Source organism: Sminthopsis crassicaudata, chromosome 2 (genome assembly GCF_048593235.1).
Source record: "Sminthopsis crassicaudata isolate SCR6 chromosome 2, ASM4859323v1, whole genome shotgun sequence".
NCBI classification, from domain to species: domain Eukaryota; kingdom Metazoa; phylum Chordata; class Mammalia; order Dasyuromorphia; family Dasyuridae; genus Sminthopsis; species Sminthopsis crassicaudata.
Window position 1 is genome coordinate 124,807,708 of NC_133618.1, and position 23,423 is coordinate 124,831,130.

General features: G+C 38.9%; 1 protein-coding gene and 1 long non-coding RNA gene across 2 annotated transcripts in view; one reads left to right on the forward strand and one right to left on the reverse strand.

Moving 5' to 3' along the window:
• Positions 1–1,027: 1,027 nt before the first annotated feature.
• On the reverse strand, positions 1,028–19,903 carry LOC141554854 (uncharacterized). The gene is made up of 2 exons (XR_012485984.1): positions 19,674–19,903; positions 1,028–3,698 (listed from the first exon to the last, which is right to left on the reverse strand). It is a non-coding gene; the product is annotated as an uncharacterized LOC141554854 (long non-coding RNA).
• A 129-nt stretch (positions 19,904–20,032) lies between these two features.
• Positions 20,033–23,423, forward strand: part of LOC141554853 (hexokinase-2) — an 87,361-nt gene continuing 83,970 nt past the window's right edge. The window contains exon 1 of the mRNA XM_074287203.1: positions 20,033–20,720. Within this exon, the coding sequence (XP_074143304.1) occupies positions 20,658–20,720 (63 nt within the window). The 5' untranslated portion in view covers positions 20,033–20,657. The remainder of the gene's footprint in view (positions 20,721–23,423) is intronic.

Genomic DNA, 23,423 nt, shown 5'->3' on the forward strand with positions numbered 1-23,423 from the left:
AACTAAAAATTAACCATGAAGGTAAAATAATTCCTACAGTCTCTCAGAAAGAAGAGGTTCTACAGGGACTGGGTGAGAAGACAATGAGAGGAATTGAAAGAAGAGGAAAAAAAGAGGATGGGAGGTCCCACTGATGAAAACTGTCAGGGAGAAATAGAAGAATTTTATGATGGAAAATAGGGATCCTATAATGAATCATCCAATGTCTAGAGAGACCATAAGTGGCATAGTAGATAAAGTGCTGGGTCTGAAATTAGCAAAATCTGAGTTCAAATTTGATCTCAGACACTTACTAAATGAAAAATGCATTTTAATCCAGTAACTTTGTCAAGAAAATCCCAGAGTCAGATACAAATAAACAATAAATACAGTGGATCCTTCCTACTCCAGAACTTGTGCTAATATACATGGTTTTCTTCCTTTGAGAAATATATAAATTATAAATCCTTGTATTGGTATAGTCCTTTAACCTTCCCAAGCTTTCTTATAACTTTAAATTTATTCTCATATCAACCCTATGAAGTGGGTGGGCCACTGTGAAAGCATTATCATGCTTCTTTTACAGATGAAAAATTTAAACATCAGAGATATTAAAGGACTTGTGTAAGGTCATAGAACAAGCCAGATTTAAGACCCAGGTCTCCTGACTTCTACCCACTTTTCCCACTAAATCACACTGTCTCAGTCTACAGTCAGAAACTTTTTCAAACCAAGAAATTAAAAAAAAAAAGTTTGCTTTGAACAGATCTTTAACTTCTGTAGAGAATTTAAATGCAATTATAAATGTTACATTGGATTGACTTTCCTGTTGTTTTAGTATCCATTTTTATCTTTACAATATGTACTGGACTGAAAAGTAAGAAAATGTTATTTTCAATATTTCATAATTTTCACTTTTTACCAAGTCAGGCTGGCCTCCCCTTCTGTTGCACAATATTCTTGTCTCCCCCAATAGGCACAGATTCTATTTACAATATTTGTTTCCTTCCCACTCCTGTGTGAAAGCAACCACAAAGTTCACTTCATAGTTTCATTGTATTTCTTTGCTTTGCATTGTATTTATCAATTAGGTCTCCAAATATTTATGATCTTTCCAACTACATTCATAGCACAGGTTTTTTGGTTAATGTTGTCCCTTCATGCTCTTGTTGCAAATATTGTATATTATTGTTATCTGTGTAGTGCCTTATCCCCCACTAAACCAGGAATTCCTTGAGGAGAGGATCCATATGTTGTCTGAAGTTTGTCAATTCCACAACATCTAAAACTAGTGCTCTGCTTATATATTTAGAAAAAATTTAAATAATATTTTTTCAATTACAATAAAAAAATTTTAACATTTGTTTAAAAAATTTTGAATTACAAATTCTCTTTCCCTCTCTCTCTTGTCTCTTCTCCCTGAGATGGCAAGTAATTAGATGTAGATTACACATATGCAGTTATGTAAAGCATATTTCTATATCAATCATGTTGTGAAAGAAAACACAGACAAAAAAAAAAAGGACACAAAAAATTAAAAAAAAAAATAGTACATTTCAGTTGTATTCAGAGTCCACCAGTTCTTTTTCTGGAGTTAGATAGCAATTTTCATCATAAAACCTTTGGAATTATCTTGGATCATTGTATTGTTAAGAATAACTTGTTCAAAGTTCTTCATCAAATAGTGTTGTTGTTATTGTATACAACATTCTGGTTCTGTTCACTTCACTTTGTATCAGTTCATATAAGTCTTTCCAGGCTTTTCTGAAAGCATATTGCTAGTCATTTATTTATTTGCTTTTTGGTGGTAAAGACACTCAAAGATTTTATTTACAAAACATACACATGGGTAATTTTTCAACATTGACCATTGCAAAAACTTCTGTTCCAACTTTTCCTCTCCTTCTCCTCACCCCCCCCCCATGGCAAGTAGTCCAATACATGTTAAATATGTAAAAGTATATATTAAATCCAATATATGTATACATATTCATGCAGTTATTTTGCTGCACAAGAAAAATCGGATCTAGAAAGAAAGAAAAAAACCTGAGAAGGAAAACAAAAATGCATTGCTTGTCATTTCTTATGAGATAATTGTATCCTACCACAATCATATACCAAGTGTTCTGCAAATATTGAGTATGAAATAAATGTTGCAACTAATTAGTAGGTAAATACTTAGGGGAAATAAACTGTCATCTCTAATCAAGTCACTAATTAATTCACATAAATGAGTTTATCATAGAATTCAGGAATACTGATATTTGGAAGGAATCTCAAAAGTCATCTAGTCCAAAGTCTTACTCAAATCATAAATTTCTTCTACATATATACTTGAAAAGTTGTCATTTATACTTTGACTTAACCCCTTGTTGACAGAAATCTTACTGTTTCCCAAGACAGCTTTTTCCATTTTTGGATAGCTCTGCTTGTGTTTCTTTATTTTTAGTTTAAACATACTTCCTTGGTCTTTTCACTGTCTGTTCTGTTGCCTGGAGTTACAGGAACAAGTCTAATCTTGCTTTTAGCTGTTTGATATTCAGACATTTTAAAACATGTTCTGAAAAAAAAAAAAGAAAAAAAGAAAGAAAAGAAAAAAAAAGTCTCCAGGTAAAGTGTTTTGGGTTCCTTTTTCAAAAGCCACGGTTTCCTATCTCCTAACCATCTTTCTTGCTCTCTTTGGAATGTCCTCTCCCTTGCCATTGAGCAACATGCTGTGCAGATGATCTCATCCTATTCACTGGAACCACCACCTCATTCATCTTAGCCATTAAGTATTTATTCACATTGCCTAAAATTGCATTAGTTTTTTGGTGTCTATGGAGCAATGCTATTGACTTGTACTGTGCTTTTTTTCCACTAGAGTCCAAGGGTCTTTTTCCACAACCTATTTTCTAAGCAAAACTCTATTCTTCCCTAGATGGTAGAAAAAAGCCTGACAATAGAAGAGAGCCATAGGTTTCAGCAGGAGAAACTGAATCAAGGACCATTGATCATAAAAGTTAGACCTAAAGCTGACATTAGAAATCATCTGTCCAATATGTGCAATTTATAAATGAAGAAACTGAGGAGGTAGAATTATCTTTGGTTACACAGATAAAGGAACTACAATTGGAAGATAGGACTGCTAGGAGTCTCTCCAAGAGTATTCTCCAAGACAAATTTTGGCTTACTTGACAATTTGGTATCCAGCCAGATTGATTCTGGATGTTTCTTTCAGTTTCCTATTGGAGATAAATAGTATCTGTCTTAAACATTTTCAGAAAATTTGCTTGGCCTTGGATTTGATACTTTGTCTCTTGGCTTCCTGCAAAGAAAAAACACAAATCTCTGAGCTCATCCATACAGGCAGATTAAACCCCAAGAAGCCAAATCCCATTTTTATCTTTCCAAATAAGCAGCCAGTGATCTCTGCTTTGTGGTCAGGCATTCATTCAGCTTCTTGAAGGTAGCCCGCAGAGGGGAAGCTGCTTTGATCCATTGGACGGAATTTCCAGTCTGTTTTTGGTCTTGGAGGACAACAACAAAATCAGCATTGTCTTGGTCAGCCCCAGAGAAATCCTTATGGCTGAGAAGCAATTCATTAACTGGAAAGATGATCTTGATGACCATACAACAAAGGTGAGGAGGCTCTCAACTTGGCTATGGGGAACTGGATTGTAAATAGTGAAGATAAACTGTAATTAAAATTCCATGTGTGCTTGCTGAACCTTGATTGGCTGAAGAGAAACAGAAACACAGATAGAGTTAGATGGAACCCTTAGACCATAGAATGAATTTTTTAAAATAGATTTTTATTTGTCTTTTGTTTTTATATCACCTAGATTTCTCCCTGTATCCTCTCTTTTCTCCTCCCAAAAAGCCAACTCTTATGACCAAAAAAACCCCAAAAATTAAAAGAAAGAAGATCTGATATTGTGATATTGTATGCAAATATTCCATGCCCATGGACCTCCAATTTCTGCAAAAAAGGGGGGATGGGTTGTAGGCAGGACTTGAAGTCAGGTATTCCTGACTCCAAGGTGGACTATCTGCTTCCCCACTTTACTTCCCATAAAACATTACTTTTTGAGAATGAATGAAAAGAACTTCTCTAAAAGGTCTCTCCCAATGCTTTACCATGATAAGTTGCTGAGCCTTTCAAGGCTCAGACAGGGAAGCAGAAACATCTCCCTTCTGGCAGCAAAGGCTTTGAGGTTTGAATGATAATGGCCACAATCTGCTGGGATTGGACCAGTCTAAGTGTGGAGAGAACAAAGGAATGATTTGGTGTTTTTCCCCAGTAACTCATGATAGGCATGGGCTATAACCAATGTTGATAGAAAGAATGTCCGCATCAATGAAACTATGACTTCTTAAGGCACTCAAATGATAAAAAGAAATAAAATCTATAAAAACATGATTAAGATAAAAAAAAAAAACAGTATCATGCTAGTATCATGTGTATAATTGTCTGAACCTTCATTTTTTAAACTGCTAATACTTATAAAACTTGGTCACATGCATTAATTGGTGTAATGTAAGATATATTTAGTTTTAAAAAAAAGTTAAAAGTCAGGATGATACAAAAACTGGGTTAAATAGTTGAAGGGTTGTCATAAAACAAATATAAAAATCAAAAATGTCCCTAAATGGAATGGGACACCTTGAGAGATGGTGGGTTTCCTTTTCTTGGAGGTCTTTAAACAGAGACTGAGTAACCACTATAATGTGAGTTTGGCACCAAAATGATGTGGGTGATGTAGACATTAGGCAAAAGTTGGGGTTCAGTCATGTGAAGAATCCTGTTAGGGACTTAGCACCCTAAAAGAGTTAATTTATTATGAGAAGTAGATGGGGAAGCATAATGGAATTAAGGGAGATACCATGTGGTATGGGGGAAGGGGAAGGGAAAAAGACATTCTGAGGCAAGAGTGCCATGGAGGACTAACCCAAAGGAGTGCAGCAGCCAAGGGATAGTGTGAAGTCCAGGTTAATTCCCTGGAGGCCTCAGAATCAGCCGGAGTCAGAATAAGCAAAAGTCCTTGGTCTTTAGGGGAAGTAGTTAAGGGAATGGATAAAACTGCCACAAACTCTCCACTCATGTCCCTTCTCATTGTCCTCCTCCAAAGTGACTCTGGCTTGTCTTATTTTACCCCCTAATCCCTCCTAAGATTATCTGTATACATCAAAAGATCGAGCCAGCACAGAATAGTGAGAAGGGCCATTTTCCAAGCATATGCTAATAGAGTATTGTCCAATAGGTAATTAGTCTCACGTGCTCAGTTGTCCAACCTCAGTGCATCAACTCAGAGTTTCAGCCCTTTATTAGATGGCTCATAAGTAGATTTTATAGGGAAAATTTAACCTCAGGGACATGATTGGGATTTCTGACAGGACATGGCAAGATGAGACTGTTTGGGACCTTAACTGAGGATAGGACCATGGAGCTAAATGGATCTCTATCAGTGCCTTCTTCCAGTTTGCCTCAGGGATTAATTTTTTAGTTTCCCTCTGTCTAACACACCATTCAAAATCTCATCAACTGGAGAGGGATTTGCTAATGGATTCTTGTTGCATATGAAGTAACTATATAGCTGTTGTGGTCTACCAACACTTACATCTCTGAGATCTGAAGTGATGAGGAAGCAGTATGGAAGGAACAGAGGTCTCAGAGTTTTGAATCTATACTTAAACCTCAATCATCGCCTTGGTTATTTCTTTGCCTAGACCAGAGATATTGCCCTGAAGGACTTAACCCTTTAACTTAAGCATTAGAACTCTTCCTCCAGGACCCTTGCCATCTTGATTGCCAAGTGACTTATGTGGCCCACAATATCTAAGCTGTCTCTAGTTTTACTTCACTTGGCTATCACTGCCTGGCATCTCCACCCCCTGTTCAAATCTATCACTTTGTTATATATTCTACCAGATATTAAAATAATTTTCCTAAAACATAAAACATCATTCCCGTGGTTTTCTGTTACCTCGTTTCAAATATGAACTCTACTGATTCATTTAAAGTCCCTCACAATCTGCCTTTATCCTACCTTTCTAGGTTTATTAATATCGTTTCTCTTTAGAAACTCTTTGGTCAGAACTGGACAAACAGGCCTTCTGGGTTTTCCTTATATAAATGTCTTGTCACATTTAGGGAGGCTTTGTATATGTAAGTGAAAACTAGACCTTTCTTTGTCTTTGATCTCCCTGGGGGAGGATATGTTAACCAATTATTCCCTTTCTTCCCATCAAGAGGTATATAGCAGGGCTTCTTAAACTTTTTGCACTCATGACCCCTTTTCATCCAACCACAGGTACATAAGTATGTAAAATAGTATGTGAATTAAACATTTACTGATAATAAATTATAATTTCATGATCCCTACATTAAGTTACCACAACCCCATTTGTAGTCACAGCCCACAGTTTAAGAAGTTTGGTGTGTATATATGGGGAAAAATGGGAAACATTTTGAAACATTTGTTCCTTAGGAATTCTGACCTTTTCTCCATTATAAATGTGTAAAATTTTGATATCCTGGAATTATCAGTTTTTTCTTTCCAAAATAACCCTCTATTAAGGGAAATTGTGAGCAAAAAAGATACTGAAAATCTTGACCCTTGGATATAATCCAACCTGAAGGATGTGTCTACTGTTTTGCATTCTCTTGTGCTGTTGGATGAAGTTTTGCATACCAAGAAAAGGCAACAAAAGAGCATTTGTGCTCATCTCCCCTGAAATCCATCCATTATGCATTTTCACTTACAGGTCTCTTTATGCCCAAGTTAATTTTTCCCTATGCTGGAAACTCTAAACTTGAATCCTGAATCAGTACTATGTGAGAGAAACGACTCCAAACTGGAAGGCAGGAAACATATTCTCTTCCCAAAGCTGCTTTTTTGGTGGGTGACCTAGACCTTAGTCTCTAAGTTTGTAAAATAACAAAATTGGGTAAATTGATCTTCAAGATGCAACACCATCTCTAAGATTTGGGGATAATCACTTTATTGAAATAAATTTGGATTTATACCCCAGAAATCCTGCCTATTGTAAGTGTCATAAAGTGGAAAGAATATTGGATTTAGAATAAATAAATTTTAAAAACAAGAACAAAACATTTAATAAGTGCTTACAATGTACAAGGCATCAAGCTAAGAGTTGAAGATATAGATTGTTGTTTATTCTTTCTTTTTGAAGAGGACCAATGAATGAATCATGGGTGATGTCTTGACTTTCTTATGAATTGGATTTAAGTGAGGAAGAGTTGTGCAAAATCAACAACAACAACAACAAAACAAAACAAAACAAAAAAAGATTTCCTGCCCCCTAGGAGCTGACATTCTAAAAGGGAAATGTACTAAAACTGTATCTTGTTCTAGTCCCCTGACCACTCCCCTACTTTTGGACAGTATAGTAAGTAGGTTTATAGGTAACCAATGTAAATATAACATTAGCAAAAAGTAAGGTTGCAAAGGGGAACCTGGAAGTCATTGGTGAACCATCGCAAAAATCAGAGGACCATAATTTGCAAATTGTCATATATTAACCAAAAATAACATCTTGGTAACATGTGCTAAATTAGGGGAAGCCATCTAGACTCTGCTCTCAGGACCTCTTGATCCTCTGATATGTAAATCTAAGATAAATTCCAGATATCCACAATTAAATATGCAGAACAATAAGTTTACTAAAAACTGAGATGACAGATATGTTTAACTTAAAAATGAAGCAATGACCATGAGATGATTTGTATATGTTTTGTATATGTTAGTAAACTAAGCTCAAAATGGCACAGAGAAAAATTAGTCTGTTCCTCAGCAAAAAAAATTATAAAAATGAGGCCTCAAGTTATGGGTCCATGCTGTCCAGTGCTCCCAATTCTAAGTCACGGTTCCATAATCTTCATGAAGTTCACTTTGAGGGGATCCTCACTGTTCTCCTTCCACTGTCTTCCTGTATCAACTTGTGCCTTTCTCCATACATCTGCCTCTGCTCTTGCCCACCTCTCTTTCACTTGTCTTTTGAACTTTCTATGCCTGTTTACCCTGACCCTTTTGTGCCTTATTAAAGGGTAATTAGAGCTTCACTTCCTGCTGCCATTGAAGTCTTTCTCAGAGAGTACTCAAAGAACTGGATGTCCCTGTTCCCTTTTATAATTCTATAAATTGTTAATTCGGGGAGAAAAGGGAGGAAGGAAAAGGAACAAATTTTTATTAAGCACCTACTATGATCCAGGTATTAGTCTAAGAATTTTAAAATTAGTATCTCATTTGATCCACTGTCAGTTAGCTGTCTCTGGCTAGGGATGGGACGAGATATCATCTAATCCTAATTCACTTATTTTGTCTCACCTGGGAGATTACACAAGTAATAAGCAGTCAAAGTCAGTACTGGATCTCAGGTCCTCTGATTCAACCCAGTGTTCCACTCTATTGCCATACATTCATGTATACATACATATACATGTATGTATGTATTTACTAAGTGTATTACTTACAGACATAGAGTTATGAGAAAGGAAATACAAATATCATCCCACTGGACAGATAAGGAAAATAAATTTTCAAGGCATTTAGTTACTTTTCTTTCCAGTTGCATAGATCATGGGGATTCAAGTTCCAAGTCCATAATTAGCCTCTTGGACCACAGAAAATACTCTATTTCATTAAGTTAGAATATCTGAATTCAAATTCCCTTTTTGGTGCTTATTGGTTTAATGACTTTGAGCAAGTCACTTCAATTCTCTGAGATCAATTTCCTCATTTATAAAATAAAATAATATATAATATAATAAAATAAAGATAATATAAAAATAAAATACTTCACACTACTCATTTTATGGGATTGTGGCAATAGAAGTGCTTTGTAAATCAAATTTACAGATAGTGAAAAGGTAAGAGTGGTGGCTAATCTGTGGTCCTAAAAGATGTGAAATAATTAAACAATGAGTTTTTTGTTTTTGTTTTGTTTTGTTTCACCTGGAACTGTGATCATAGTACCATGCTGAAAACTCTTGTTATAGAAACTTCTTCATGAATGCAGATCCTACAATCATCAGAATTTTCTTATCCCCCCACCACCATAATTTATCTTCTTAGAGTTTCCTGGGGGTACTGAGAAGTTAAGTCACTTGCCTGTAGTCTACATAGTCAATATGTGTTAGACAATGGATCCTAGCTCTTGACTTCTAAGTCCTCCTGATTCCAAAGCTGGTGGCCTTTCCACTTCACGTAAATTCTATTTCAGAACAATATAAAATCACAGGATCACAGATTTCAAACTGCAAGGAACATCTGAGGTCATTTAATCCAATCTCTTAATTTTAGAATCTAGGACAGGAGGCTCAGAGAGGCTAAGGTATTTCTCCAAGGTCATGGAGGTAATGAGGTCACAGCAGAGTTAAGATTTTAAGCCAGGTCTTCCAACTCAAAATATAATGAATCCAGTAAATGGGAAGGTCCAAAAATCAACCTTACACCAATAAAGGATGAGACTGACTTGACTAGATAATTGTTTGTGTGAAAAAGACCAGGAGTAATACAGACAAGATTAGAAGGGAAGCAGTAAACTGGAAAAATTTTTTTTACATCCAAGGGTTCTGATAAAGGCCTCATTTCTTAAATTTATAAGAACACAAGCCATTTCCTAGTTGATAAATGGTCAAAGGATATGGACAAAGAAATTAAAGTCATTTCTAATCATATGAAAAAAATGCTCTAAATCACTATTGATCAGAGAAATGCAAACTAAAACAGCTCAGTGTACTATCTCATATCTCTCAGATTGGCTAAAATGATGTGGGAAAACTGAAACACTTTATACATTGTTGGTGGATTTGTGAACAGATCTAACCATTGTGGAGAACAATTTGTGATGGAGAACCATCTGCACCAAGAGAGGAGTGTGGGGATTTAGTGTGGATCACAACATAGCATTTTCACTTTTTGTTGTTTGCTTGCCTTCTGTTTTCTTATTTTTTTAATACCTTTTCGATCTGTTTTTTTCTTGTGCAGCATGATAATTGTGGAAATGTGTGGAAGAATTGCACATGTTTAACATATATTGGATTGCTGCCGTCTGAGAGAGGGGGTGAAGGGAAGGGAGGGAGAAAAAAATTTGAAATACAAGGTTTTGCAAGAGTGAATGTTGAAAATTATTTATGCATGTGTTTTGAAATTTAAAAGCTCAAAAAAAAGAGAAAAAGATCTGGGATTTTTAAATTGCAAGCTCAATATGTCAAAAATTCAATGGATGGACAAAAGAATTAATGTCATCTTATATTACATGGAGGCATACTGTCTAGAATGAGAGATGTGATCAACTTTGCTGTACTTTTCATAGGTCAAATTTGGGACATCATATTGTGTTCTGGGTGTTACATTTTAGGAAGATTATTGATAGGGATGTCCTGGAGTTTGGCTTTTAAGAGCCAACTGTTAAATTTTTACTGTGAGATTTTATACTTTGGAAATCAGCATATGCAATTTAGGGTTTCATTTATTCTGTTACTTGACAAAACTGAAGAAAATGGTGAAGAAAATGTTAATATGGCAGATTATGCTTTAACATATTTCATTTGTACAGTTCCCTTCCTATCCCCTACTTCCCCAATCAGTTATTAAACATTTGTCAGACTCCTTCCTTCTGCACACTGACATATTAGAATATTTCTAGAGGAGGATAGCCAAGGTGGCATATAAGTATGGGTTAAGTGAATTAAGGATGTTTAATCTGGACCAGAGGAGATTTAAGAGGCCCATGATAACTGTCTTTAAAGTATTCTAAGGAATGTCACACCAGAGAAGGATTAGACTTGTTCTGCCTGCTCCAAAGGGCAGAAGTAGTAGCAAGGAGGAGGATATTTCAGAAAGGCAAATTTCAACTTGTGTGGAATTGTGTAAATGCTTACACCCTGGAGGGAGAGATATTCGGTACTTGTTTTGCATTTCATTTTCTATGTATATGTTCTTTCCTTGCAAAAAGGAAAACAAAACAAAGAATTCCATGAGGTGGGGATTGTTTAGTTTTTGTATACTGAGTTGAACATTGTTCCTGGGATATAGGAGGTTCTGTTTCTTGAATGGTGTTGATTGAATCCAATGAACTTGATTAAGAAGCCACTTAGCATCTAGTTAGAACTGTTCCTGTTAGGTTTCCCAGATGGTTGGTGACCTAATAGCAGAGGTTTTTGAGAAGGGCTGTTTTAAAGGTATTGTTGAGGAGCCCAGATAAGGGCTTCCTGTTCAGGTGTGGTCTAGAGTAGACCACCTGAGGTGCTCTAATTCTCAGATGTCACAGAGTTCGGTATAAATGGTAACTACTATGATTTATGACCCTGGTGAGGGGCACATGTAATCTGTGAATGTTTTCCACTAGTGGTATTCTGCCATCCACATTTACTTTGTGACCAGTCACAATTTGGAGACCATTTTTTGGTGTCTATAGTAGATATAATGGTTCTTCACTGATTAGGTCATGGGGGCGGGGGAGGGCTGATGATTATACTGGTATCCTATATAACCAGATGAGAATCTATTTTGTAAAGTGCTTAGCACATTGACTAGCACATAGTAGGCTTCTTTCTCCTAATCTCACACCTCCTCTCCATAAAAGCAGTATAGTGTAATGGAAATAGCACGGAATTTGGAGTGAAAGGATTATATCAATTAATAAATAAACATTCAATAAAGACCTACTAAGTGCCAAGTATTCACTGTGGATACAAAAATGAAGATTCCCTTAACTCTAGAAGCTGATATTCTATTGGGGAGAAGGAATGTGCATATAGGAAAGTATACACAAGGTAATTTTTTTTTTATGGAAGGGGGTAGAGTTCATCTGAGAGAAATATCACTAGAAGCTTTCTGGATCTCAGTTTCTTTAACTGTAAGAAGAAGGAGATACTAATAGATTCTATGATTTTCAGCTAGGTGGGACTTTAGAGAACATTTATTTCAACAGCATCTAGCACAATGCCTTGAACATAGGACTGATCCATTGAAGATGTCAAAAGAGAATTTCTTGGACCTTTCTGAGTCTTGGATTTCTACCTCTAATGGGGGCAAGCAACAATAAGAGTTTTTCTTACAAAGTGTCCTTTGTAGCATTGGATACCTGGAAAGACTGAACCACCTGGTCACCTCCTAGTTGACTTTTGAATAGCTCACTGTTTGCAAATATGTTTACAAGCTCTTGTCAAGGTCTGAAGAGAGCTTAGTTACCACTCTGAATGTTCCTGAGTCAGAGAGTCTGATGAATTCTGTGTGTCCTATGCACTGGAAAAAATATTTTTAAACTGTAAATCACTTTTATAGTTCAAAATACAAGCTGTTTTTCCCTGTGTGCAATGGGAGCTTGTAAGATTTATAGCTGAAAAGGGCCTTTAGGTCATTTAGTCAAATCCACTCATTTTACAAAAGGGGAAATTGAGGCTCATTTATATACTTCTTTAAGGTTTGCAGAGCATTTTACACATATTATCTCATTTGATCTGAGGATCAAACAAGCAACCTTGGGAATTAGGTATTACTGCTCCCATTTTACAAGTGGGAAAACTGAGGCAGATAGTGGTTAAGTGACTTGCTTAGGGGTCATACAGCTAGTGTCTGCAGCTGTCTTTGAAATCAGGTCTAGTTCTCTATCCACTGTGTCACCTAGCTGCCTCTATAGGGCTCTATCTTTAAGAAGATTCTTGTAGCCATCCACTCGAAATGGGTATTTTTTACAGCTAGCTCTAGGCAAAATGATGGGGAGGGGAGTGGGAAATCTGCTTTGATGTCCTCCAAACTACCCTCAACCATTACCCCCAAGTGCTCATTGTTCTGTTGGGCATACAGGTTTTAAAGCTGCAGGGGGCCTTGTTCCATAAGCTCTCTGTCCTTGGAGATTATTTAATCATGGCTTCACTGGGTCCAGAATTTAGGGCCAGAAGATATGTTAGAGGTCATCCAATACAACTCCTTCATTTTATGGTTGAGTAGCTTTGTACACACAGCACCCAATGAAGGGGAATGGGATTCTTAAAACCACTGAATTTCCTGTGGGTCAGTAAGAATGGTCCAACCATTCTTGTACCATAGATTTAGAAAGGCTTTAGAAAGCATAATGGCAGAGTGTGTTTCAAACCTGTAACAAAGATGTCTTTTCTCTCTTACCATGCTGTGGCCTTCTGATTGCCCAAAGCTACCCACTATGGCCTTTCCCCTGGGTCTGCCTTTTAGAACTAAGGGCATTGGATAAAGTTTATGAAAGAGATTTCAACTCAATATAAGAAAAGGCTTCTTTATAATTACGGCCATTCAAAAAAATCCTTGTACAGTTCAAAGATGGCATAGAGGGAATGTGCCAGATGGAATGGGGGAATATACTCCATTCTCACCTGTGATAAGTACAGAGCAATCAGGAAAACTTGGGTTCAATGCCTCTTGCAAAGGCACAAAATCAGTTCTGTCCTGATTATGCCAATTGTAGTGCAGACTGACTGTCTAGGAGAATACATAGGTACTGAAGAAAGATGAACCTATGTAAGCATGCTTATTAATATATTTCATTGGGGATAATTAGGGAAGTTTACTTACAGGATGTTTTGCCACAGTTCTCTTTTATTATCCTGACTCACTTTCCCTGAATTGTTCTGCCTCAGTTTCTAATTGTTCTGCTCAATCCTACAAAACCACCCTTCCCTTTTAATCATCAGACTATTTGACAAAGATAAAATCTTATATTTTAGAATATGAGAATGCCTCTCCCCATCCCAATCTCTTAGAATATCAGATACTGTTTTACCAGATGCCTCTCCCCATTTCCTGTACCTCCCCCTACCCAGTCAGAGTCCCTTTCCCACTCTTAGCACTCTGACTCTGTCCCTGCCTTGGTCTACCCCTTATATCTGAGCCACATGTGTATAAATCATTGAGAACTCAGATTATTTGCTGGATTCTTAGAGACAATAGTCTCATTCAACCCTGGGACCAAACCATGGATCCATTTGGTTCCAGTAAATCTTTCCCTTTCAAATAAAACATTAAAAACTCTCTAATCTCTATCTTGCCTCAGTTTCTCTGGCATTACAAGGAGGCTTCCCAGGCAGCAACAAGACTGAGTGAAATGAATCCCTGTACCATCCTTAGGCCAGGTAGAATATTATATAGAAATAGAACAAGGAAAGCATCATACTAGAGGGCCATGGGTCACATTCGAGTTACTGTTGTTCAACCTTTGTTGTCCTGACTTTCTAGTAAATTGGATTTAAGTGAGGCAGAGCTGTGCAAAGTCAACAGCCTCATTCTTTTTTCCATAGTTATTAGAGTCCAGTGACAAGATTAAAGTTAAAATGATCAGTGATGGCCTAGGATGCAGTGTCTAACCTCGGCCTTTTTAACCTAAGGTCTTTCCAAGGCCCCAGTCTGCCTGAAGTAACACTTAATGAATAAGAAATAGGTAAGAATTGACACAAAAAGATGGCCTAGTTTGCCATCACAAAACAGACAATCAGAAAGGGAAAGACCCTCAGGGTTTCGAGCCAAAACAGAAAACAATTGCTATTTAGATTCACTCTGAGCCATCAAAACCCAGGTCTGGGATTGAGTTGGGACCTATTACTGAACATTCAAGGAAAGCCAGAGTGATCCGGATTTAAAGGCATAGTAAAGCAACTCTCTTTGAATCACAATGAGCTTTTTCAAAGCCTTTTTTTCCCCAAAGCTGTATTTCAAGAAATCATAAATGTAAACTGCCCAAGACAGACAGTTAATTGTCCCAGCTTTTTGAAAAAGAAAAAAAAAAAAATTAAAAAAATCTAGTTACCAAATTCTGACATCTTTTGTTAAAGTTCAATCTGCAATACTGACCCTTTTCTCAATTACTTTCTTTTTTAAAAATTTTAATGTAAAAAATATTTCTATTTAAAGTTTTGAGTTCCAAATTCTATCTCTCTCCCTCTCTGAGATGTTAAGCAACCAGATAGGGATTACACATGCTTAATTATGTAAAACATTTCTATATAACTCATTTTATATAAGAAGACTTGAAAGAAAAAAATGAAGGAAAGAAAGTGAAAAATAGCATGCTTCAGACTATGCTCAATATCTATTCTTTCTCTGAAAGCAGATAATATGCTTCATCATTAATCGTTTGGGCTTATTTTGAATAACTGAAATGCTTAGAACAGTTAAGTCATTCACAGTTCTTTATCAGACAATATTGCTGTTACTGTGAACAGTATGCTCCTGGTTCTGTTCATTTTGTTAAACATCAGTTCATGTAAGTCTTTCCAGGTTTTTCTGAAATCATTCTTATGTCTTACAATATAATAATATTCCATTAAAATCACAGCTTGTTAAGCCATTTCTCAATTGATGAACATCCCTTTGATTTACAGTTCTTAACTACTAAAAAGAAGAGCTGCAGTACATATTTTTTATACAAATAAATCCCTTTTCCTTTTTTTGTATGTCTTTGGGATACAAACCTAGCCTTGGTCTTGTTGGATCAAAAGGTATGCAGTTTTAATATCCATTTGGGCATAGTTCCAAATTATTCTCCGGAATAGGTGAATCATTTTACCACCCAACAGCTCATTAGTGTCTCAATTTTCCCATATCCCCTTCAACATTTAACATCTTCCTTTTTTGTGTGTGTCAAATTAACCATTCTGATAGGTGTGAGGTGATCCTCAGAATTATTTTAATTTGCATTTCTCTGATCAATAGTGATCTAGAACATTTTTTAATGTGACTACAGATAGTTTTGATTTTTTTTGTCTGAAAAATGCCTGTTCATAGTCTTTGATCATTTATTAACTGAACTTCAAGACATCTTTCAAAATATAAGGAGAATCACATGCAAATGTTCCCATGAGATAGTTGGATCTTCTTTTATTGTTTACCTTTGTTCAAGGTAGTTCAGATTATGTGTGAGACGAAGGTCATGTTCCCAGGCTTCCTGTAGAAGAAAAGATTTTAGCTGATTTTGAAAGAAGCCAAGTGACAGAGATAAGGAGGAAGAACATTTCAGGACACAGGGGGACAACCAGTGAAATTGATCAAAATAGGAAGATGGAGTTTCTTGTTTGGAATAGAGCAGGGAACCAGAGTCACTGGAGGAGAGTACATGGTAGGGCTATAAAGTGTATAAGGAGATTGGAAAGTGAGGGAGATAGATTATAAATGGCTTTCAGCACCAAACAGAAAATTTTCTGTTGGGTCCCGGAGATATGAGAAGCCATTGGAATTTATTGAGTAAGTGGATAACATGGTCAGACCACTTTAGGAAGATCATTTTTGGCAGCAAAGTGGAGAATGGACTGTAGTAGGAAGAGACTTGAGGCAGAAAAATTAACTAAGAAGCCATTGCAATAGTCTAGGGCAATGGAAATATCAGAGGAGAAAAGGGGTACACATGGAAGATTATAAAGATAAAAGTGACCGACCTTGGCAATAGATTGGATATGGGGATGAGAGAATGAGTTGAGGATTACACACTCAGATTGTGAGCCTAAGTCAGGCTGCAAGGTAGACAACCTAAGAAGTAGCCATTTCAGAACAAGGGAGGTATGAAATACTCAAGTAGCCATAAGAATATTTAAACTGATTTTGCTGGCTCCCTCTGCTATTCCCTCCCATTTTGGTCTATGTGTCATCTGTTGTCAAACAAACACTCCCTTTGGAAGAGACCTGTGGTGAAAACATAGGCAAGCCAACCATATATATCTCCTGCATGGGATCCAGAAGTCACGTGTACTCCTCAGGATGGATAGAGCCAGACTTTATCTCTTTTTTACTGATGAAATGGTCCCTCTAGTTTTCATCATTTACTGTGACTTTGAGAGTCTATATAGAACTTTCAGTCAAAAAGCATGCAAATAGATGGAGTAGGGGAGAGGGGGCCATAACCTCTCCTAAGATCATGGACTATAATAGTAGATATTTGTAATGCTCTGTTGTCTCTAGATTCGAGATCGTTCTCTGGGAGGAGATCTCTTGGGGAGCTTCTGGAGAGGCAGCCTTGGCTTTAGCTCTGTACTGTGTTTTTCAAAGTCTTGAATCTTTTCCTGTCAGAATCTCTCCAGCCAACTTCAGTCTCTAGCTCCCTCTGAATCCAAAGCCTCCAGTCAGCATGAAGGTAGAATCTCTTATCCTTTTCTTCCTGAATCCTGGCTCTGAATCTCCTCTAGCTTTCCTGAAGTTCTCCTGGGGAAGTCTTGTCTTTGACCCAATCCAGACTGCTCTCCAGATTTAATGTTGCCTCTTTTTATCCCCCCAGAAAATGGGCTTGTGTGGGTACTCCCAGGGGCTTGTGGGTACTCCCAGGGGCTTGTGGGAACTCCTACAACCAATGAACTAGCTCCTTTTAAAGGTGTAAACTCCTTTAAATGTGTAAACTCCTTTTCAGAAGTCTAAAGGTATAAACTTTTAAAGGTGTGAACTAAAGGTGTGAACCCTGAGCTAGAGAATTGTTAAGTACCGACTTAGCACCCAGTAAGAACCTAACAGATATTCATGTCAATCCTTTGACATATTTAATTAAATTCAGAAAGTTATTTATTAAATGCCTATTGCATGCAGAGCATCATATTAACCATGTGAGGAAATAGTTTACAGATCACCATCAAGTAGAAGATGTCACAGATATCGATTATACATGTATATAATAATAGAAATGCCAAAATGCTATTATAAAGTGGACTCTGAAGGAAAATGGTTATCAAGTAGAGAATCAGAGAAGGCTTTTTGGAGGAGATAATATTTGCGATAAAGATAGACTGAAATTCAATGAGTAAAGTAGGGAAGTAGGTAAAGTAGAGAGTAAAGTAGAAAAGAGATCCTAAGATTAGACAAGGAAGAGTATGATCAAAGGCCTAAAGTTAGGAAAGCATAGGGAGAGTATAAGAGATGACAACTGATATAGTTTTGTGGAGATAAGGAAATAAATAGTATAAAATAAAGTTAGAAACCCCAAATTAAACCAAATTGTAAATGATTGAGTGCCAGATTAAGGTGTGTGAACTCCATGTGGCAGGCCATGAAACTAAAAAAAAAAAAAAACCCTCTGAATTGGATGAGCAGTCCCCTGAGGATGAATTGGAAGGAGGAAAAATTGGGGCATAGAAACATGTTAGGAAGCTTTGCTAATAATTTTAACAGATAAATTAAATCTTTGTCTGAAACTAGGCAAATCTGTAAAACAAGCATTGAAGTCTATATATTCTTTGCATAGCCTGAACTGTTACTGTTTCTAGTTTCTCAGCAGTATCATTCTATTAGCCCTTAAACATTAGTATCCAAAATCATACATATTGTTACAGATTTTCCTATCTAAAGCCCCATTTTTCCAATTTATCTTTACAAACAAAGCTCACTCATCCACATTCATTACATTTCATGGGACTGTTCTCTACATAGATCTTTCAAGGTTTTAAGACAGAAGGGACCTGGAAAAAGAAATTGGGAAAAAAAAATCATCTTTAGTACATTAAACCTCAAAAAACTAAAGAATTGGGGATGCTTAGACTTATTGAGTATGTACATGATCCTTGTCTTTGGCTTCAGAATATCCTGGAAGAGGTCTCATACTTACTATTAAACTGACATGAACACTGAATTTCCTTTCATCCCAATATAACACAAGACTCAATCTCTCAGAATGTCAGTCTCCTTATTTATAAAATGAAAGTGATAGTATCTCTACTCTCTAATTCACAGTATTTTGGAGAGAGGAGTACTGCAAGCACTCCATAAATGTGGGCTATTATTGTTATTAAAAATAGAGCTGTCCAAAGTAAAATAAGTTGCTTATGTATGTATGGAATATGGGGTGGGGGGAGGAGGAAGTTTCTCCAGGAAGAAAAAGGAGAGTTAAGGATTTCTATTCTGAATTCAATTCATATGTATTAAGTGCCATTAATGTGATGATGATGGTGGTAGGAAATAGGATCTGTGAGCACATTCCTATAGAGAACTTCCAGGTGAGGAAAACTGTCCCACTGTCTCCCCCATTAGATTATGAGCTCCTTGAAAGCTTTTTACATGGTATCTGGAACATAGCTGGCACTTAATAAATGATTGTTGAGTGCAGGCCAGCATCTTCACTTCAATTTACAATTCTGTAAAGTCGCTTAGAGCATTGAGAGATTAATTAACTCACAATATTAACTGTGCCAAAGATATCTGGTGATAGCCAGAATGCACAATCCCCCCACTTCTCGCACCCTACGCCCATAATCTCCAGATAGCAGAGTATATGGGGGCTATCAGGTGGGCAAGAAGGTTGGAAAGGTAGAAAGTTAAATTATTGCATGTTGCACAGGTGTATATATAATTTAGAATCAAGAGAGGAAAAGTGATGTAGATAGTGGATTGAGAGATGGACTTCAATTTCCGGCCGTTTCCCAAACAAGAAACTCCATTTCCCAATTTCTGACGCGCGCGCGTGCGTGTGTGTGTGTGTGTGTGTGTGTGTGTGTGTGTGTGTGTGTGTATGTAACACCTGAATATAACAGGAAAGACTCGGTTTACTAAGCTCCTACTCTTCCTTCAGTTGTGTTAAGGATGGCTCATCTTCAGGTACTTTTCCAGACACCCACACTCCTCCCCCTTTACCTCCAGCCAGAATCTCCACCTCCCCTTCCAGTATGCACAATCCCCCCACTTCTCGCGCCCCACGCCCATAATCTCCAGCCTTACACACCCACAGCCTCATCTTTACTCACTACTCACCCCTCGGGATGGACCATCACGTTCCATCACACACACTCACACCCCACCACGTGTCCCGTCCCCGTCCCCGCCTCCCAGCCCGGAGGGATGCTGCCTGCCGGTCGGGGCTGGGGGCCCCAGACGGGGCATCACATGAGACTGCCCGCCTTAGGCGAGAGGGAGGGGGCCCGGAAGCCCGCGGATAGGGATTGGCCGCGATGGGGATGCCGGCCGGCCTCAGGAACACACACCCTCCCGCTGCAGCCAATGGGCGGCGAGCGGGGAGCGGGCGCGTCAGAGGAAGGCCGAGGGGCGGGCTCGCCTCTCAATGAGCCACATTGTTGCGTGAAACTCGGGCGAGAGCTAGAAGTCCTCCCGAATCCTCGGTCGCCACCACTACCACCGCCGCCGCCGCGGGACTGGAGAGTGCTGAGGCGAAGAGCGTAGACGGGCGGGAAGCACCGGGGGATCCGGACACGCGGGGAGCCCCGAGAGGCCGTTTTGTATTCGATGATTGGCTGCGTCGCCCATCCCGAGTTTCACTGTCTGCTCCTGAGTACTCGTGTTTCTTAGGGCCGGTGCCAGTTTGCTAAACCGGAGGCGTTGGGTTTAAGTTTGCCTTTGGCCGACGATTATTTGGGGGTCTATTACTTATCACTGGAACAGTTCACCCGTTTAGCGAACGCTGCCCATTCAGCGAAAAAAAACACCATTTTTTTCCTTTGAGACGGACAGATTTTAAACTTTTAACTCGTTTCCTTCCCCTTTCATCCGTCCGCTCCGTCATTTATTTAAGCGGCACCGCGACCTCCTCCGAGTGCAGGCGTCCTGAGCGCGGGTTTTGGCCTCGGGTCCAGTTGCGGTTGAGTGTCTGGGACTCCCCGGCCTCCACAACCAGCCTCTCCACGCGCGGCCCCGTGCCGGTTAGATCCACGCCGCCTTCGCCTCCGCTCCTCTTCTGCCCTAACACAGGCTCCGACTAGCCCTCTCGGGAACAGCTGGAACATGATAGCTTCGCATCTGCTCGCCTACTTCTTCACGGAACTTAACCATGATCAAGTACAGAAGGTAAGCGAGGGCCGGGAAGGCAGAACAATCCTATCTCCGCTCTTCTCCCCTCTCGCGGGCCCGCCGGCTCCCGAAGACCGAGCGGGATCACATCTTGCACCCTTGCTTGCCTGGGCTTTCCTATCTCCTCCCGGAGGCTTGGGAGCAGGACTCCTATCCTGGACTCATTTTATTCGGGGCTGCCGTACTAGTCGAGGGGACAGACCCCTCCTGCCCTTCTTTACCCCCACCCTGCCCCGGGGAGCCGGAAAAGACTTTTACTACTGGGAAACTCCTCCGCCGAAGCCACGTCCGCTTAACGAAGTCCGGGGGTGTGCGCGCACTTGGGTGGATGGGAGCGAGTGTGTGCGCGGGAGCGCGTGTGATTTAGCGCTGTTTGTGTGAGTGTGTGTACACGTACGCACACCGCAGGAGCGGGTTTTCCTCCCCTAAGACCAGCCGAAAAGCCCCGCACACGTCCTTAGCTTTTTTGGAAGGGCCAAGTCTTTGCGCACGTGGTTTGGGAGTCCACTGATGGAACTATGGGAGAGATTGGAAAAGCTTCGGTTCCACTCGGGCGACCTGTAGGTTCCGAAAAAATTACGGGAGGTTTTTAACTTAATCCTCCTACGAGAATAGAGAAAACTACTGTGTGGGCAAACTTATCCTGACGTGGGACTTGGGCGGGGTGGAGCGTGACAGGGGCTCTGCTGTCCCCAGTGCGTGTGGATTTGAGGGAAGAAAACCTCTCTCTTGTAAGTTCCTCTTGTGTCTTTTCTGTCTTTCACCTCCCCACTCTCGGCTGGTCCCTTTTACTGCACTGCGAGGTCTCCCCAGCGTGGTATTTCTAGAGTCCCATTTGGCATCACTTTACTTTATTTAAACAAATTCAACAAAAAGACAGGCAGGCTCTAAGTTGGATTCTTTTGTCCCCAGTGGTGACATGGGTTGGGAGTAGGAGTGAGTCAAAGGGAAGTAGTTCCTCCTGTCCCTTCTGCCTAACCACCCAAGTTCAGAAAGTCTTTCTTCATTTATCCCCACACTCCTCCTCCTAATTTCACCTCTCATTTCTCTCTATTTCACCTCTGCAAAAGTGAGGAGTGGGATGGCAGGACATTAGATTTAAAGTTAGTTTTCAAAAGTTTCTAGGGAAAGCCTTCGCCTCTAGGGTTTTGTGACTGCAGTACTGAAATCTTTCTGCCTTTTTGGCACCTCTGTGGACAGTCTCTATTGCCCCAACTGTGGACCCGAATTGGTTCTGACCCTCCTTTATAAAATTCCCATGGATTTCCATGAAAAAAGTCCCTTTTCTAACCTCTACTCTCTTGCTAAATCTTCCCTCCACTGAATCTGTAGGAATGACATAATCCTTTCTCCCCCAGTTCAAGAATTTCAAATGACCTGGATCTAGTTGTCTCTTGGCTAGGAGGCTTGGGGGAGGGGGGGAGGGATGAACTTGGACTGTCTCCTGCAGAACTTAGGGTGGGGGGGTAGGGATAGGGAATAATTGTGGAGTAATTGATGTGTTCTGAGACTGAATGAAAAGGCAGGCATTGGCTCAGAATTGCAGTCTAGTGATTGGAGAGCACACTTTTTAGGGAAGGGAGTGGGGGAAGGAAAAAAAAAAACTTTTCCACATCAAATGATTTGTCTACCTAAGACATTCCTTTAGCTTCTGTGAAAAAGTTTGGGTGTCAGTTTTAGAGAGTTTTAGAGAGTCTGCAGTTATAATACATCCAGGAGAGCAGGTGGGCAAAAGGCACACAGCTAAGAGTATAAAAGAAAAATAAAATGTAATCAGTTAAAACTTTGCTCTTGGAACTATGACAAAATAAACCTGTAAATAAGCCACACCATCATAGGGCCTCATTTTGGAAAAGCAACAAAAGGAAAGGAGTGTTTTTGCTGAATTTTTATCCTGTATTTATAAGTAGCACTTGCCCACAACTCAGTGCTGGAATGTAGCTCTAGGAAAACAGTGATTCCACCCCCTGCTCAGCTCTTAATATCCTTTTATTGAAACGAAGTCAATGAGCCAACTTGCTCTTGCCAAGATTTATTTACTTGTTTATTTATTTCTAGGATTACCTATCTGTCCCGGAAAGATAGTGGATATGTGAGTTATGCTTTGGAGGAATTTTTTTCCTTAAACTTTGTTTGGAGAAATCACTAATGAATTGGTAAAGACAAAGGAGAAAAAGGGAAGAAATATTATCCACTTCGAGGTTTCTCCAGTTTGAGGAATATTCTCAGTCCCTAAAGCACTTGGCCTTGTTTAAAGTGCCCTTTATTTTATTTAAATTCCTACCCTTTGGGATTATAAATGAATTTGTGCTTCTAGTGGGGGATGGTAGAAAGAACGTGGAATGGGATTTTGAAAGGCTTGGCCCTAAACTGGGCTGTGCCATTAAATCAACTATCCTGAACTTCTGTTTCCTTATCCTCACATAATAGCTGTCTGTCCTATCTCCTGGTTAGGTTTTTGTGAAAAAATTAGCACATGAAAGTACTTTGAACACTAAAGCATTATATAAACATAGGATGCTATTATTATTAGTCTGCTTGAGTTGCTCTTAGCCCCTCTGGAACTCATCTGTAAAATTAGTAGGTTGCATCTATCTGACCTTTGAAGCTTTTTGCATCTCAAGATCTATATTACTGGGATCTTCATCAGAAAAATTAGAACATTGAATTAAATGATTTTAAAAGTATCTTCAAGTTTAG